Raw genomic sequence first — 18,495 nt, forward strand, 5'->3', positions numbered from 1 at the left:
TATTAACATATATATAAGGCATGAGGGAGGTGGGAATACTATCTTAATCAATCGTACAGTACACACGGGAGACATCTCCCGTCACGTAGGGTGCAGTCGCACCTCCACAGATCTCCAGTATCAGCTCTTGATACTGGTAATGGCTCAAAAGGGCCACCACTTACGGGCTATTCATGCCCGTGCCACCTTTTGGGTGGCTTAATCTTCCTCTTAACACATTAACAAGGGAGACATCTCCCGTCACGCAGGGTGCATTCGCACCTCCACAGATCTCCAGTATCAGCTCTTGATACTGGTAATGGCTCAAAAGGGCCACCACTTACGGGCTATTCATGCCCGTGCCACCTTTTGGGTGGCTTAATCTTTATCAATCAATCAATCAATGGGAATACTGTTGGTAAAGTCGGGATGTTCCCGAAGGTTCCCAGTCCAGTCCGCGTCACCACCAGGCGGGGACCAACCTGGGGCCAGATTCACGAAGCAGTTACGCAAGCACTTACGAACCTGTACATCTTTCCTCAATCTTCGACGGCTTTGGTTACATTTATTAAACAGTTTACAAGCATGAAAACTTGCCAATCAACTGTTGTTATTGTTATAAACAGCCTCCTGGTGCTTCCGAGCTCATTAACTGCTTAATAATTGTAAACAAAGCCGCCAAAGATTGAGAAAAGATGTACAGGTTCGTAAGTGCTTGCGTAACTGCTTGATGAATCTGGCCCCTGGCTACACTGCGCCGCCTCCTGGGTGTGTACACACCATATTGCAACACACTTGTACCCACGAGCACACACACACATAGGGGCTGGGTGGCTTAGTGGACAGCGCTCTAGACTCGTGGACCTAGATCGGGGTTCGATTCCCGCACCCGGCGGAGACAGATGGGCAGAGCTTCCTTAACCCTGATGCACCTATTACCTAGCAGTAAATAGGTACCTGGGAGTCAGACAGCTGCTACGGGCTGCTTTCTGTGTGTGTGTGTGTAATTATCTAAGTGTAGTTACAGGATGAGAGCTAGGCTCGTGGTGTCCCGTCTTCCCAGCCCTCTTCGTCATATAACGCTTTGAAATTACTGACGGTTTTGGCCTCCACCACCTTCTCACTTAACTTGTTCCAACCGTCTACCACTCTGTTTACAAAAGTGAATTTTCGTATATTTCTCCGGCAGCTTTGTTTCGTTAGTTTAAATCTATGATCTCTTGTTCTTGAAGTTCCGGGTCACAGGAATTCTTCCCTATCAATTTTATCGATTCCTGTTACTATTTTGTATGTAGTGATCATATCGCCTCTTTTTCTTCTATCTTCTAGTTTTGGCATATTTAATGCCTCTAACCTCTCCTCGTAGCTCTTATCCTTCAGTTCTGGGACCCACTTAGTAGCATGTCGTTGCACCTTTTCCAGTTTGTTGATATGCTTCTTAAGATATGGGCACCATACAACCGCTGCATATTCCAGCTTTGGCCTAATAAAAGTCGTGAACAATTTCTTTAGTATTTCGCCATCCATGTATTTAAAAGCAATTCTGAGGTTAGAAAGCGTGGCATAGGCTCCTCGCACAATGTTCTTAATGTGGTCCTCGGGTGACAGTTTTCTATCTAGAACCACCCCTAGATCCCTTTCTTTCTCAGAATTTTTAAAGATTTCTCACATAATTTATAGCATGTGTGGGGGTCTATTTTCTCCAATTCCACATTCCATAACATGGCATTTATTCACATTAAATTCCATTTGCCAAGTATTGCTCCATATACTTATTTTGTCCAGGTCTTCTTGAAGGGCATGACAATCATCTAGGTTTCTTATCTTCCCTATTATCTTAGCATCATTAGCAAACATGTTCATGTAATTCTGTATTCCCACTGGTAGATCGTTTATGTAGACAATGAACATTACCGGTGTAAGAACTGAACCCTGTGGTACTCCACTCGTGACATTCCTCCAATCCTATACCTTGCCTCTGATTACGGCCCTCATTTTTCTGTCAGGAAATTTTTCACCCATGTTAGTAGGTTACCTGTCACCCCTCCAATATGTTTCAGTTTCCAGAACAACCTCTTATGGGGAACTCTGTCAAAAGCCTTTTTTAGGTCCAGATAGATGCAGTCAACCCAACCATCTCTTTCCTGTAAAATCTCTGTTGCTCAATCATAAAAGTGTGTGTGTGTGTGTACTCACCTAGTTGTGTTTGCGGGGGTTGAGCTCTGGCTCTTTGGTCCCGCCTCTCAACCGTCAATCAACAGGTGTACAGATTCCTGAGCCTATTGGGCTCTATCATAGCTACACCTGAAACTGTGTATGGAGTCAGCCTCCACCACATCACTTCCTAATGCATTCCATTTGCAATGTGTGTGTGTGTATGTGTGATCAGGATGGAATTACCAGGTGACACATTTATAGGTTGGCGTGTGCGTGTGAGGGGGTGATGGGAAGGAGGGTGGCAGGAAGAGGGAGGGAGGAAGGGAGGGAGGCCGAGAAGGAAGATGGCGCCGCGGGCGACTGGTAAAGGCATCCCACCCAGCGTCCGCTGCTCCTGCCCTGCTCTCTCTAAATCTGGATTGAGGCAGATATTAATCCTGGAATGACTCATGCCACCTTGAATGCTTTATCCGAGAATTATATTTATATTACACGGAATTTCCTACCAGGTAGTTTTCCTGGTATTAGAAAAAATATGCATTAAAATACGAAAGCGCTTGTAAGACTAATAATGATTTTGAGCGCGTAACGATGCGCAGAATACACAGGAAATTGTATTGCAGTTGACACGCGCAGGTGCGCGGGTCTTCCTGCCATCAACTCTATATCTTGAGGTTATCTTGAGATGATTTCGGGGCTTTAGTGTCCCCGCGGCCCGGTCCTCGACCAGGCCTCCACCCCCAGGAAGCAGCCCGTGACAGCTGACTAACTCCCAGGTACCTATTTACTGCTAGGTAACAGGGGCATTCAGGGTGAAAGAAACTTTGCCCATTTGTTTCTGCCTCGTGCGGGAATCGAACCCGCGCCACAGAATTACGAATCCTGCGCGCTATCCACCAGGCTACGAGGCCCATATGCTCTATATGGGCCTCGTGGGCCTCGGTATATGCTCTACTTTTGAATATTAAGATGATTATTTTTGTATAACACAAGTTTCCAGTGAGATATAGAACATCCAGTGGGGACAGGCAGCCAGTGCATATATAGGTCCGGATGGTACAGTCAGGTTCGTTCTTGAATCACAAGAGGTCTGATAAAGACCTTTTGTGCCCTCTGTAATGCTTTTGCGCTACCGCTCACAGGATGAGTATGGGGTGCACAATAAACTAGCCGCCTTCGGCGGCAACAATCAATCAAATCACAATAGAGAATTCCAAGTTAGAGGTTCTGTCGGGAAAAAATGCACCAAACCATTTCTGTTGCATTCTGGGGGGGGGGGGGGGGTAAGTAATTCCACTTTGGGGGGCATCGTTATAAGCCTAACATGTATATATACTGTGACGGTAAAGCGTTGGTGTTCGGCTGTTTCAAAAGCTGGGGGCAGGGCCTCGTCACAAAAAAAAAAAAAGAGAAGTTTGCCCTTTCGTCTGTGGTAAGGTAATGGGAAGACACACTAAACACAAAGTATAAACAATGAAATTTTAATTACTCTAGAAAACAAGATATGAATAAAGACAATCTCGTAAAATTCAAAACAAGTCAACAGTCTCCGTGGTGTAGTGGTAAGACACTCGCCTGGCGTTCCGCGAGCGCTATGTCATGGGTTCGTATCCTGGCCGGGGAGGATTTACTTGGCGCAATTCCTTAACTGTAGCCTCTGTTTAACGCAACAGTAAAATGTGTACTTGGATGAAAAAACGATTCTTCGCGGCAGGGGATCGTATTCCAGGGACCATAGGATTAAGGACTTGCCCGAAACGCTACGCGTACTAGTGGCTGTACAAGAATGTAACAACTCTTGTATATATCTCAAAAAAACAAAACAACATGAATAATTACTGGCAGTGAAAAATTTACTCTAAGACAATAAAGTGATAGTAATATAAATCAGGTGAGGTGCTGAGAATACTGGCTTCAAGCTGCCACCTCCCTTAGTACACGACAGCCAGAGCTTAGTCTACTATAGAGAGATGTCAACTCCAAGGAGCACAGAGATATTCTGAGGAGTACGGCGTGCTGCTGCCCAGACGTCGACTCATGTAGTGGCGTGAGTGCAGGTGCGGCGAGACACCAGCCAATCAGCAACAGGCAGGCGGAGAATGAGTAGTTTGCTGGTTTGACGGCGGGCGGAAGCCGGTGTGTCGGGTTGTGCATGGTACGGCACAACCAAATCAGGCAAAAGTACATACATAGACGATGAGTTACAAACATAATGTTGGATTTATAGATAGAGCTAGTACATACAATACCTAAAGCCACTAATACGCACAGCGTCTCGGGTAAGACAAGGTTAATATCCATGTTCTCCCTAAGGTTAAATTACTGACTCTCCCCAGGATGCAACCCCATAACAAGGTGACTAACTCTTGGGTACCTCTTTACTTCTAGGTGAATAGACGAATTAGGCGATAAGAAACGCGCCCAGCCATTTCTGTTCCACTCGAGATTCGAACACCTAATTCCCGATTGTGATTCGAGAACGAATCCGACTGTACTAATATTCACCCAATCTACAACCCACCTTTATTTATAAATATATGAAAGCACGAGCAAACGTTTCTTGAACAAGGCTGTGCTTATACACGCTATGCTGTTAGTGACTTTACAAGAATGTAAAGACACCAGTAATATGCAGGCGATGAGTCACAATAACGTGGCTGAAGTATGTTGACCAGACCACACACTATAGAAATTGAAGGGACGACGACGTTTCGGTCCGTCCTGGACCATTCTCAATCGACTTGAGAATGGTCCAGGACGGACCGAAACGTCGTCGTCCCTTCAATTTCTAGTGTGTGGTCTGGTCAACACCAGTAATATGTACTCTCACAAACCTAATGTACCTTTTTGAATATAAATAAATACAGTACTTACACATAAAGAAATGTGTGAGTACTTCTTTCATAATGATGTGCTGCCAGAAACCCTAACGAGGTATCCAAAATTTGCTTACTGTAGGTGCAGCCTGCATATGACTGTAAAGCTGCCGCCCAGTTGGGTGGGTGTGGGGCATATGACTGTAAAGCTGCCGCCCAGTTGGGTGGGTGTGGGGCATATGACTGTAAAGCTGCCGCCCAGTTGGGTGGGTGTGGAGCACATGACTGTAAAGCTGCCGCCCAGTTGGGTGGGTGTGGAGCACATGACTGTAAAGCTGCCGCCCAGTTGGGTGGGTGTGGAGCACATGACTGTAAAGCTGCCGCCCAGTTGGGTGGGTGTGGAGCACATGACTGTAAAGCTGCCGCCCAGTTGGGTGGGTGTGGAGCACATGACTGTAAAGCTGCCGCCCAGTTGGGTGGGTGTGGAGCACATGACTGTAAAGCTGCCGCCCAGTTGGGTGGGTGTGGAGCACATGACTGTAAAGCTGCCGCCCAGTTGGGTGGGTGTGGAGCACATGACTGTAAAGCTGCCGCCCAGTTGGGTGGGTGTGGAGCACATGACTGTAAAGCTGCCGCCCAGTTGGGTGGGTGTGGAGCACATGACTGTAAAGCTGCCGCCCAGTTGGGTGGGTGTGGAGCACATGACTGTAAAGCTGCCGCCCAGTTGGGTGGGTGTGGAGCACATGACTGTAAAGCTGCCGCCCAGTTGGGTGGGTGTGGAGCACATGACTGTAAAGCTGCCGCCCAGTTGGGTGGGTGTGGAGCACATGACTGTAAAGCTGCCGCCCAGTTGGGTGGGTGTGGAGCACATGACTGTAAAGCTGCCGCCCAGTTGGGTGGGTGTGGAGCACATGACTGTAAAGCTGCCGCCCAGTTGGGTGGGTGTGGAGCACATGACTGTAAAGCTGCCGCCCAGTTGGGTGGGTGTGGAGCACATGACTGTAAAGCTGCCGCCCAGTTGGGTGGGTGTGGAGCACATGACTGTAAAGCTGCCGCCCAGTTGGGTGGGTGTGGAGCACATGACTGTAACGCTGCCGTCCAGTTGGGTGGGTGTGGAGCACATGACTGTAAAGCTGCCGCCCAGTTGGGTGGGTGTGGAGCACATGACAAAAGCTGCCGCCCAGTTGGGTGGGTGTGGAGCACATGACTGTAAAGCTGCCGCCCAGTTGGGTGGGTGTGGAGCACATGACTGTAACGCTGCCGTCCAGTTGGGTGGGTGTGGAGCACATGACTGTAAAGCTGCCGCCCAGTTGGGTGGGTGTGGAGCACATGACTGTAAAGCTGCCGCCCAGTTGGGTGGGTGTGCAGCACATGACTGTAAAGCTGCCGCCCAGTTGGGTGGGTGTGGAGCACATGACTGTAAAGCTGCCGCCCAGTTGGGTGGGTGTGGAGCACATGACTGTAAAGCTGCCGCCCAGTTGGGTGGGTGTGGAGCACATGACTGTAAAGCTGCCGCCCAGTTGGGTGGGTGTGGAGCACATGACTGTAAAGCTGCCGCCCAGTTGGGTGGGTGTGGAGCAAGACTAGTAACTGTGTGACTCACCATAGATGCCTTATATAGTGACTTGTGAGCCTCTTGTTGAATCACTTGTGATATATAAAAAGATTATTGATATGTGTATGTATTTGTGTAAATGATTGTATATATATGTACATGTATATGTAACATTAACAATTATGTAACTAGCTTGAAAAGTTTGTCACTTGCTTAGCAGGTGTTCGCTTAGCTAAACGAACTATGGGGTTCACTTCCTGAACCCATTATGTGCCCCTGTAACCCATTCCACCACCGCCCACGGGATGGGTATGGGGTGCATAATAATAATAATAATAATAATAATAATAATAATAATAATAAAGAAGCACCCAGAAGGTTCCCGCACACACTATGGTAACTGTATTACGGGTTATTCATGCCCGTGCCGCCTCTTGGGTGGCTTAATCTTCATCTAACGATCATGGTAACTGTAGCCAGCAGTTAATGACTGTGTTAGTAGGGAGCTGTTTACCCCCGCCTGGAGGAAGAGCAGGTATTGCTCTCAGGTGCATTTTTAGCAACTTGGTTTACTACCATCAACCCGTTCTCGCAAATTCGTAAAGTCAATATTGACTTATTAACTACGTGCATAGGTGATATACTAAACATAATAGATACCCTTAAAAAGATTCATAGAAAACACCGACCTTACCTAACCTTGTTAGTATCTTAAGATAAGCATCTTATTGCTTCGTAATTACAATTATTACTTAACCTATACCTATTATAGGCTAGGTAATAATTGTAATTACGAAGCAATAAGATGCTTATCTTAACATACTAACAAGGTTAGGTAAGGTCGGTGTTTTCTATGAATCTTTTTAGTGGTATCTATTATGTTTAGTATATCACCTAAGCACGTAGTTAATAAGTCAATATTGACTTTACGAATTTGCGAGAACGGGTTGCATCCTTGCCCGTTGACAGGGTTGTTGGTCTTGTTACTGGTAACAAACAGCGTGCTCTTAAGAGTAGTGTCCCCATGGACTCCTCGTACCACCGTAATCGGCGGTGAGAAACGGCTCTGGCAAGGTTGCGTATTGGCCATACACATTCAACTCGCAGGCACTTAATGGGGCGGCGCCCTGCTCCTTATTGTCCAAACTGCATTGTCCCTCTTACGGTCGTGCATATCCTTCCTGAATATCCCGACTCAAGGACGCACGTGTCTTGCTTCCCGAATGTCCCTACTTGTTCCTAGATAGAATTTTTTGGTAAATTTATTTATTTCTTTATATATATACAAGAAGGTACATTGGGTTTGTGAGAATACATTGAATAGTACAGTATTTATAATCTTGTAAAGCCACTAGTACGCGCAGTGTTTCGGACAGGTCCTTAATCTAACAGATAAATTTAAGTAGGTAATTTCTATCAGAATTGATAAATGATAACAAATACATTGCAAGAGAAAAATGAGATGAGAAAGCTTAGTAAGTATATTAAAGCACATATTTATATTAAAGCTCTGATTGATTACATTGACAGCTTGATTGGTAATTTAAACAAGATTAATAGACACCATACAGCAGATTGACAGCACATATAAGACAGCAATGATCCCAATGGTAAAGATGCTCTGATTGGGTGCATAAAGATTGGGAGACTGGGTAGCAATAGATACAGATAAACAAGATTAATAGACACCATACAGCAGATTGGCAGCACATATAAGAAGACAGCAATGATCACAATGGTAAAGATGTTCAGATTGGGAACATAAAGGTTGGGAGATTGGGTAGCAATAGATACAGCAATAAATAGGATACTTTGATATCGTTCGCCTTTTGCATTTCTCATTGGCATCCTTAATGATATTTAGCGGCCTCTGATTATTCAGCACATTCCATGGCGCTACATAGCCTTCTCGGCTTGGTGCCTTTTGATAATTACTTGCCTAACATTATCTAAAACTTCTCACAAATCTAATATAAATGCATTGTATAATAAGCAAATATATAAATTTCACGTAAACAAATCTTTAATGTTAATATTTTGCTAAAATCGCTTGTTTAAATATTACGCCAAAACAATTCAATTTAATATATTTTCTAAACAGGAACAGCTAAACTTGGGTAACTGTAATAATACTCAGCTGCGGCATCATCACTACATCAAGAGGCAAAGACACACTATCACAATATATACCAAGGCGTGAAACTAAATCAAGAAAGTGAGAAGGTTGGTAAGACTGGGCACGGCATCAGCCAGCCCCCAAGTGAGAAGGTTGGTAAGACTGGGCACGGCATCAGCCAGCCCCTAAGTGAGAAGGTTGGTAAGACTGGGGACAGCATCAGCCAGCCCCCAAGTGAGAAGGTTGGTAAGACTGGGGACGGCATCAGCCAGCCCCCAAGTGAGAAGGTTGGTAAGACTGGGCACAGCATCAGCCAGCCCCCAAGTGAGAAGGTTGGTAAGACTGGGGACGGCATCAGCCAGCCCCCAAGTGAGAAGGTTGGTAAGACTGGGCACAGCATCAGCCAGCCCCCAAGTGAGAAGGTTGATAAGACTGGGCACGGCATCAGCCAGCCCCCAAGTGAGAAGGTTGGTAAGACTGGGGACGGCATCAGCCAGCCCCCAAGTGAGAAGGTTGGTAAGACTGGGCACGGCATCAACCAGCCCCCAAGTAAACAACGACCACACCGGGCAGGAAGGAAGTAACAACAACAGTATCAGGGGCTACTAATCAACAGTAGTTATACAACAGTAACGGCGCCAACAAACTTAAGGCCGCATACGGGTTCTTGACGGGAAAAAGTGTGACATTGTAATAACTGAGGAAGGAAGGAAAGTGAAGAGTTCTGCAAGAGTTCCGAACGATCTTCACAAAGGAGGATAAATATAGCCATTAATTAAACATGAATAATCGTCGCAAGGAAAAGGTTAGTGATGTAACGTTTGGTTGACTTCGTGTATGTATGTACGGACATTGACTTTAAATCTGGAATCGTTAATTACTTTCATTGATCTGAGAGGCTTTTGATACTGTAAACCATAATTACCTCTTACTTAATCTTTATCGCTATGGAATCCAAGGCCTTGCTCTGAATTAAATTAGATCATATCTTAGGGACAGACACCAGTAGCAGCCATCAATGACATAACCTTCCCCCACTCTTCCATTAACTCTACGTAGGAGTTCCACTGGGCTGCATCTTAGGACCTCTCCTACTTCTTATACATCAATGATTTGCCAAATGTGTCTAGGATTCTTGAACGTACACAATTTCTTGACGCTACTACCTTTCATCTATTCAGACCCCAACCCACACACTAAATAATATTGTAAATAACGAATTTAAAAGTCCACTCATGGATGTCAACCAACAAACTCGCATTAAACATAAGACCTACATTGTATTTGGAAGTAAATCATCAAACCAACTTCACCATCTATAGATATATACAAGAGTTGTTACATTCTTGTACAGCCACTAGTACGCGTAGCGTTTCGGGCAAGTCCTTAATCCTATGGTCCCTGGAATACGACCCCCTGCCGCGAAGAATCGTTTTTTCATCCGTACACATTTTTTCACATTACACAAAGTACACATTTTACTGTTGCGTTAAACAGAGGCTACAGTTAAGGAATTGCGCCCAGTAAATCCTCCCCGGCCAGGATACGAACCCATGACATAGCGCTCGCGGAACGCCAGGCGAGTGTCTTACCACTACACCACGGAGACTGTATTCAGATAGACCATCAGATAGACAATGTTAACCTTAGCATTACAAATTATGGAAAGTGTAGACTTCCTGAAGATTCAGTAGAATCCCAGGTTTTATGATTTCTACAATGTTAGGATGGTACAATGGTGAAGATTATGGCTGACAATGTGTTGATTGAAGGTTAGTCACCTAAGAACTCTAGTTGGTTTTCTCATTTATTATTTATTATTATTATATCCGATCACGTGTTCAAAGTCATTAAACTTTCCACCAGTCTCCGTGGTGTAGTGGTAAGACACTCGCCTGGCGTTCCACGAGCGCTTTGTCATGGGTTCGTATCCTGGCCGGGGAGGATTTACTGGGCGCAATTCCTTAACCTAGATTATTCCTTAACCTAGCCTCTGTTTAACGCAACAGTAAAATGTGTACTTGGATGAAAAAACGATTCTTCGCGGCGGGGATCGTATTCCAGGGACCTGCCCGAAACGCTACGCGTACTAGTGGCTGTACAAGAATGTAACAACTCTTGTATATATCTCATAAAAAAAAAAAGTGATCTCACTTAGTGATCTCACACAACCACTGTCACTTCAAGCATTCACTCCGTGTTTGCCTTTGAATATTTCACTCTGGTAATCAGACCAATTTTAAAGATCTTAAACTTCATTAATAGCGTGGCGTAAGATATCCTTGTATACAGAGCAGTTCACTGTCACTGCTAAAATGAAAGCTTTCATCCCATAATTTGTTTTCCTTTTTCTCTAAACCAAGGTTTGAGTCTTGGTTTACATCATGACTGAAGGTTTCAGTTAAAAAGGTTTAACAAGTAGAGTATAAATAAGTTTACATTTTCAACCCACGATAGAATATAAAAATCCAATTCAAATTTGGACAGTTTAGATTTAGAAAAACAGGTTAACACTGGTTTGGAAATATAGTTGGAGGTAATGTGGAAAAATTTAAGTTGTTTCAGCTTGAAAGTTTAATTCCTTTGACTTTAGATTTTACAAATTTATTCTTGTTCAATTGAAATTTATTATTAGCAGCGAATGGAAGTACAAATTGTGAAAAGATATACATTGATCAAAGTAAGGGTTCGACGTTAAGATAGAAAATATTGAACAAGCATAAATTACATTACATTACATTCTTGTACAGCCACTAGTACGCGTAGCGTTTCGGGCAAGTCCTTAATCCTATGGTCCCTGGAATACGATCCCCTGCCGCGAAGAATCGTTTTTTCATCCAAGTACACATTTTACTGTTGCGTTAAACAGAGGCTACAGTTAAGGAATTGCGCCCAGTAAATCCTCACCGGCCAGGATACGAACCCATGACATAGCGCTCGCGGAACGCCAGGCGAGTGTCTTACCACTACACCACGGAGACTGCAGTTGTGACTGCAAATATGTTGAATAAGTGTGCTTGGGGAGCAGTCGCAAGCAGCGCCTCGTGGCTCTCTGTTATTTATAATATAAATCAATAGAGATTTGAATAAATATATGCAAATAAATATACAAACAGGAGCGTAATATAAATTATAAGATTCTGGAGAACTCTGGCATTATACTTGACGTTGTTAAATGAAGACAAATATACATTTATAAACGTAGTAAAAAGACATTAAATAACTAATCACTGGGACAGGAAGCCAGTGTATATAACGTATACATATTAGGTTTATATCGAGGTATCCCCCGAGGTCGAATTACTGACCCTCCTCAGGCTGCAACCCCACAAGAAGCTGACTAACTCGTTGGTAAAGTCAATATTGACTTATTAAATAAGTGCATAGGTGACATACTAAACATAATAGATACTCTTAAAAAGCTTCATAGAAAACACCGACCTTACCTAACCTTGTTAGTATGTTAAGATAAGCATCTTATAGCTTCGTAATTACAGTTGTTACTTAACCTATTATAGGTATAGGTTAAGTAATAATTGTAATTACGAAGCAATAAGATGCTTATCTTAAGATACTAACAAGGTTAGGTAAGGTCGGTGTTTTCTATGAATCTTTTTAAGGGTATCTATTATGTTTAGTATATCACCTATGCACTTATTTAATAAGTCAATATTGACTTTACGAATTTGCGAGAACGGGTTGCTCCCTGGGTATCCGTCTTCTGCTAGGTGAACAGGTGCATTAGCTGATAAGAAACGCGCCCAACCATATATGTCCCGGACCGGGAATCGAACCCGGAATTACCAATGAGTCGAGAGTGAACCCGACGACTATACTAACATACTGTACTAAAAATATCGATTCCTTTTTCTATGTCACACTAATGAACATTTTCATTCCCATAATGCAATATGTCTGAGTATAATATTTCTTTCAATAGCCGCCGGTATGGTTAGGATGGATTGGTGACATGAGCACCATTACACAGTTCCTGCTGGAGAAGCCCTGGGGATCTCCTTGGTGCCTCCTTAAAGCTGCCAACTCAATTCTACGCGCCATCGGTATTGTGAGTATTCTTGCCACTGATTTTGCATTCCGTTTTCGGTTTCAAACATCAATTATTGTTTTATCTAAATGATTACTAAGCCACAATCGACTTGAGAATGGTCCAGGACGGACCGAAACGTCGTCGTCCCTTCACTTTTTAGTGTGTGGTCTGGTCATCATACTTCAGGCACGTTATTGTGACTCATCGCCTGCAAATGATTATTAGTTGAGGAATGTGTGGGGCTGGAGGGGGTAGTGGTGGGGGGTTGATAGATCGCTACACGGGGCCCGAGCTGCCTCGCGTCAGGGTAGGGTCTCAAGATGTTTGCTGTGGTGAAAATTATGTAGTGAAGTTACAGCCCCACTCCTGTGCCAGGTAAGTCCACCACGGGGGTACCATAGCCCGTGCTACTTGCCCCGCTCCTGTGCCAGGTAAGTCCACCACGGGGGTACCATAGCCCGTGCTACTTGCCCCGCTCCTGTGCCAGGTAAGTCCACCACGGGTGTACCATAGCCCGTGCTACTTGCCCCGCTCCTGTGCCAGGTAAGTCCACCACGGGGGTACCATAGCCCGTGCTACTTGCCCCGCTCCTGTGCCAGGTAAGTCCACCACGGGGGTACCATAGCCCGTGCTACTTGCCCCGCTCCTGTGCCAGGTAAGTCCACCACGGGGGTACCATAGCCCGTGCTACTTGCCCCGCTCCTGTGCCAGGTAAGTCCACCACGGGGGTACCATAGCCCGTGCTACTTGCCCCGCTCCTGTGCCAGGTAAGTCCACCACGGGGGTACCATAGCCCGTGCTACTTGCCCTGTTCCTGTGCCAGGTAAGTCCACCACGGGTGTACCATAGCCCGTACTATTTGGAACTTTTTGTTCTGGGTAGCTAAATCTAAAACATGTGTAGTGAAGATGACTAGCGATGAGGACAGTCTGCAGTAAAGACGTTAACGTTGATGGAGTATGTAATTATCAAAAGGCACCAAGCCGGGGAGACTACGTAGGAAGTGCGCAGTGAAAATGTTAGCGGTGATTGAAATTTAAATTTAAATTTAAATTTAAATTGAAATAAGTTTATTGATGTAAAATACTCACAAAGGGATGAGGTAGCTCAAGCTATTCTCATCCCGTTCAGTACATCGTGTTAATACATACATATATACACACCACAAACAATAAACATATTGCCGGACATTCTGAGAGATATACATACACATTTCCTCCTTCACAAGTAGTATGGCATCAGACGTACACACAAATACTTTTATGACCTAGGTATACTGTATAGACAATTTGCAAGAGACATGCAGACAATTCAACAAAAGATTACAGTCTTGGTGCAAAATTCTTATATCTCTCAAGAATATCATCAACCTTTCCGTTGTGACACATCCAGGCTATTTGTTCAGGAACAGTCCTTATCTTAGTGTTTCTATATACATTAATCAACGGACAATCAAGAACATAATGGGCCAGGGTGTGAGACCTTAACATACCACATAGTTTACACCTCGTGTCATTATCATGAACATCTATCCCATATTCCCAGTAATATTTGTACCCAAGCCTGAGCCGCATGTACACACAGTCACTCCAAGCATTTCTCCCTTTACCATAAGTGAAATGGGTGTTTTGACTCGCATGTAGTGTTGCATGGTTTGACTTCTCTCATACATTATATCTCTCCTCTCCACTCCTGTCTGTGCCTGAATATTTCTGATTTTGCTTCTTATTTGTCTCATTGTGAATTCACATTCAACGTCAACTTGATGTGGCACGTTTGGCCAAGTCACCCGCCACCTCGTTGAGCACTATTCCAACATGAGATGGAATCCACATGAATTTCACACTATGACCTTTCAGCTGTATCTCAGTTATTCTTCTCTTACAGTCCTCAACTATAGACATGAAGACTGGGTTTCGACTGTTTAAGGACTCCAGTGCTCCTCGGCTATCGACAAATACAAAAACATTTTTGTCGTCATGACGTACTTCCTCCAAACACGCCAGAATGGCCTGCAGTTCAGCTTGTGTGGATGATATATAATTACTAAGCCGGAGTTCAATTATCCTGTCCACAGTCCCAAACTCCGTATAATCCCTTATTAGGACACCACACCCTGCCCTGCCATCCTCAGCCACCGACCCGTCGCAATATACATGTAAACTGTTGCCTCTTGGTAACCGAGATATCATGCTTCCATACATACACCGTAATTGTCCCGGTTCATGATGAATCTTTTTCACCTTGAGGGGTAGCGGTGATGGTTGTGTGGGGTTAAAACAGTTAATGATGGTTGTATGTAGCAAAAAAAAATGGCTACAGTTATGAATATGATGTGTAGTGATATAAGTAGCGTCATTCAGAGACAACCTGTCACTGAGGTTGATCTGTCAACAGCCTGGTTGATCAGTCCAGCAACCAGGAGGCCTGGTCGACGACCGGGCCGCGGGGACGCTAAGCCCCGGAAGCACCTCAAGGTAACCTCAAGATAAGGTGGTAACATTGTAAGTATTGGAGGGAGTGACCTCTAGTACTTGACTCCGTAGTGTTGAAGTTTGAATTAAGATAAAGGTTAGGAGGAGCAGAGCTGCATGTAGATTAGCTCTTCAAATATTTTAGATAAAATCTGCTGGATTGATCTTGATCTAAAATGTTTAACTTCAGTGAGATCAACTCTTTTATGGACTGGGATTACTCTTACTTTATTTTACTCTGGGATTATTTTATTTATTATTCTCTGGGATTACTTTATTTAGCCAGCCATCTAAAAATATAATAGTTCCCCCATTAATGTTGAAAAACGGAACAGCTTGAGAAATTACATACAAGAGTTGTTACATTCTTGTACAGCCACTAGTACGCGTAGCGTTTCGGGCAAGTCCTTAATCCTATGGTCCCTGGAATACGATCCCCTGCCGCGAAGAATCGTTTTTTCATCCAAGTACACATTTTACTGTTGCGTTAAACAGAGGCTACAGTTAAGGAATTGCGCCCAGTAAATCCTCCCCGGCCAGGATATGAACCCATGACTTAGCGCTCGCGGAACGCCAGGCGAGTGTCTTACCACTACACCACGGAGACTGTAAATAGACTGTTATAGACAGCAGTAAATTTCTCTGAACGTTGTAGAGATCAGTTAATAATCTTACATATGTATAAGAAAAAGTTTTGAAAAATACTGAACTGTGTTACTATAAGTTTAAAAAACTTTATAAAACTATTTTTCTTATACATATATGTACGATTATTATTGATAATCTTTTAGAACAATTTGCGGTTCAAAAATAAGAAATGCTGCAAGCAGGTTTGCAACCACCCTTGGAACACAGATTTTCCAGGAAAGTGATGGGTGGATTGCAAGGTTTAAAGCTAGGCCCAGACGAGGCTGCTCCTACTTATGATAGGTGGATTGACCCATCAAGTTCAAGTTCAAGTATGTTTATTGAGATAAGCAATAAATACATCTCAAAGGGATAGAGTAGCTTAGGCTATTTCTACCCCCCTTTGACCCATTATATTAGGCACAATGCTGCGAAGAGGAAAATTGTCAGTGTACATCTAAAACGAACTACTACAAGGTAAACTGAAGATTCTCCTTTAAATTACAGATCTGTAAAGGTATATTTTAAAATTTTTGTGTGGAAATTTAAAATATGTTGGTCGTGGTACACAAATGCGAATATGTTAACATTTGGAACTCCCCGGTAAAAATTCTGCTTATCCGCTTGTCTGGCTTATCCGGCAAAGAGTTCTTCCCATTTAATTCGGATAAGTGAGTGTTACGACCCTGGGTTCTCCAGTGGAAACCAGAGGTCAAAATTGAGCTATTAAACTTCCTGGTAGTACAGTTGGGCATCTAGAATAGCAATTGTTTGTATCTTCCCTGCCAGACGTAAGACTATTATTGTTTCTCAAAGAGCATTTAAAGACTGAGCTGGGGGTTGATTATTAAATAATAACATAGGCACCAACTTTGCTTACTAATACTTTCTAATCATTCATAAAGTAACAATACGTTGCATAGGGGAAGATCTTTAATGTGCTTAGCTGCACATGAGCTCGCACAAAGTTCGAAGTTTAGTTTAGTTCATTTATTATGCACCCCATACCCATCTTGTGGGCGGTAGCGGAAAGGGTTACAGAGGCACATAATGGGCTCAGGGACTGAACCCCACAATTCATTTAGCTAAGCAAGTTACAATCTTGATGAGCTAGTTACAAAATTCAATATAAGTCATCACATCAACAATGGGTTCAAGATCGACCTCAAGTACAGGTTCTAAATTAAGCAACTGACATATGTGGAGAGCAAGTGTCAAAATTTATATGTTTGTCCTGCACACCGCCCCCCATCCAGTGGGCAGCGGTGGATTCGAAGTAAATTTTATTTATTTATTTATTTATTTATTTATTTATGCATATACAAGAATGTACATAAGGAATGTGAGGATACAAATATGGTAATTACAGTCTTGTAAAGCCACTAGCACGCGCAGCGTTTCGGGCAGGTCCTTAATCTAAGAAAATTTTAAGGAGGTAAATACTTGCAAAAATTATAGACAAAAAAATGATAACAGATTACATGAAATGTAAAAAAAGATGAGAGAAAATTGTAGGTACAGTATATTAAAGCACATAGGTAGCTAAGATTGATTGCAATGACAGCTTGAATGGTAGTTGACAAAAAAGAAGACAGCAATGAACACAATGATAAGGTTGTTTATAAAAATAAACTTTACCAAAAAACAAAATAAGTTTACCCATTCTAGGTTTGCATCTCAAATTAGCAAACTCAATGTTAAAAGTGAGGAGTATAACCTATATACCCGAAACGCTTTGCGTATTAGTGGCTTTAGGCATTGTATGCACTAGCTCTACCCATAAATCAACCAATCTTTGTAAAAATTTCTTGTATGTATGTACCTTACCTAAATAAACATTTATTTATTTATTTACCTATAAGTGGTTTGTTACAGGTGGCCTTCACGAACAATCCCGTGTCTGGCGTGTTGATCCTGGCTGCCATGGTTGTTGGGAACATGAATGTGGCGTGGGCCTGCCTCCTGGCCGGGGGCGTCGGAGTCCTCTTCGCAAAGGTAAGACTGTTATTGTATTGTGTACCCCATACTCATCCTGGCTTTACCCTACTTGTTCTTCCATGGGGTTACTACCTGTCAATTGAATCGCTTTGCAGTTATGTGAAGAATATTGGACTGGGGGCCTCGTAGCCTGGTGGATAGCACGCAGGACTCGTAATTCTGTGGCGCGGGTTCGATTCCCGCACGAGACAGACACAAATGGGCAAAGTTTCTTTCACCCTGAATGCCCCTGTTACCTAGCAGTAAATAGGTACCTGGGTGTTAGTCAGCTGTCACGGGCTGCTTCCTGGGGGTGGAGGCCTGGTCGAGGACCGGGCCGCGGGGACACTAAAGCCCCGAAATCATCTCAAGATAACCTCAAGATGTGGCAACGCGAGACAAATAGGATAGCATAACACTATATGAGATGTCACACACAACCATCGTTCATCAGTGCAGAATGAACCTGGCTATCCTTCTTTAACGAACACGCTCTAGATACTGCCAATAATTACCTGAATTTAACTGAGGGAGCCACTATCTCTAACGGCATCGACGGGGATACGAAGTTGGGGTTAGTCAAAATCCTGCCATTGTTCCTGACGATTTTGAACTTTAGTAACATCTTACTAGCAGTCTCCGTGGCGCAGTGGTAAGACTCGCCTGGCGTTTCGCAAGCGCCTTGCCTTGGGTTCGAATCCTGGCCGGGGAGGATTGACCGGGCGCCAATCCTTAACTGTAGCCTC

General features: G+C 43.7%; 1 protein-coding gene across 4 annotated transcripts in view; it reads left to right on the top strand.

The window, feature by feature from the left end:
- Positions 1 to 18,495, top strand: part of LOC123768513 (urea transporter 1) — an 81,238-nt gene that overhangs the window by 39,955 nt on the left and 22,788 nt on the right. For 3 of the 4 annotated variants that reach the window (XM_045759151.2, XM_069336198.1, XM_069336199.1), the window contains exons 2-4: positions 8,609 to 9,428; positions 12,564 to 12,689; positions 17,648 to 17,767. In XM_045759151.2, the coding sequence (XP_045615107.1) occupies positions 9,405 to 9,428; positions 12,564 to 12,689; positions 17,648 to 17,767 (270 nt within the window). In that variant the 5' untranslated portion in view covers positions 8,609 to 9,404. The remainder of the gene's footprint in view (positions 1 to 8,608; positions 9,429 to 12,563; positions 12,690 to 17,647; positions 17,768 to 18,495) is intronic. The other variant, XM_069336200.1, reaches the window with a different exon arrangement.

Source organism: Procambarus clarkii, chromosome 35 (genome assembly GCF_040958095.1).
Source record: "Procambarus clarkii isolate CNS0578487 chromosome 35, FALCON_Pclarkii_2.0, whole genome shotgun sequence".
Classification (NCBI taxonomy): domain Eukaryota; kingdom Metazoa; phylum Arthropoda; class Malacostraca; order Decapoda; family Cambaridae; genus Procambarus; species Procambarus clarkii.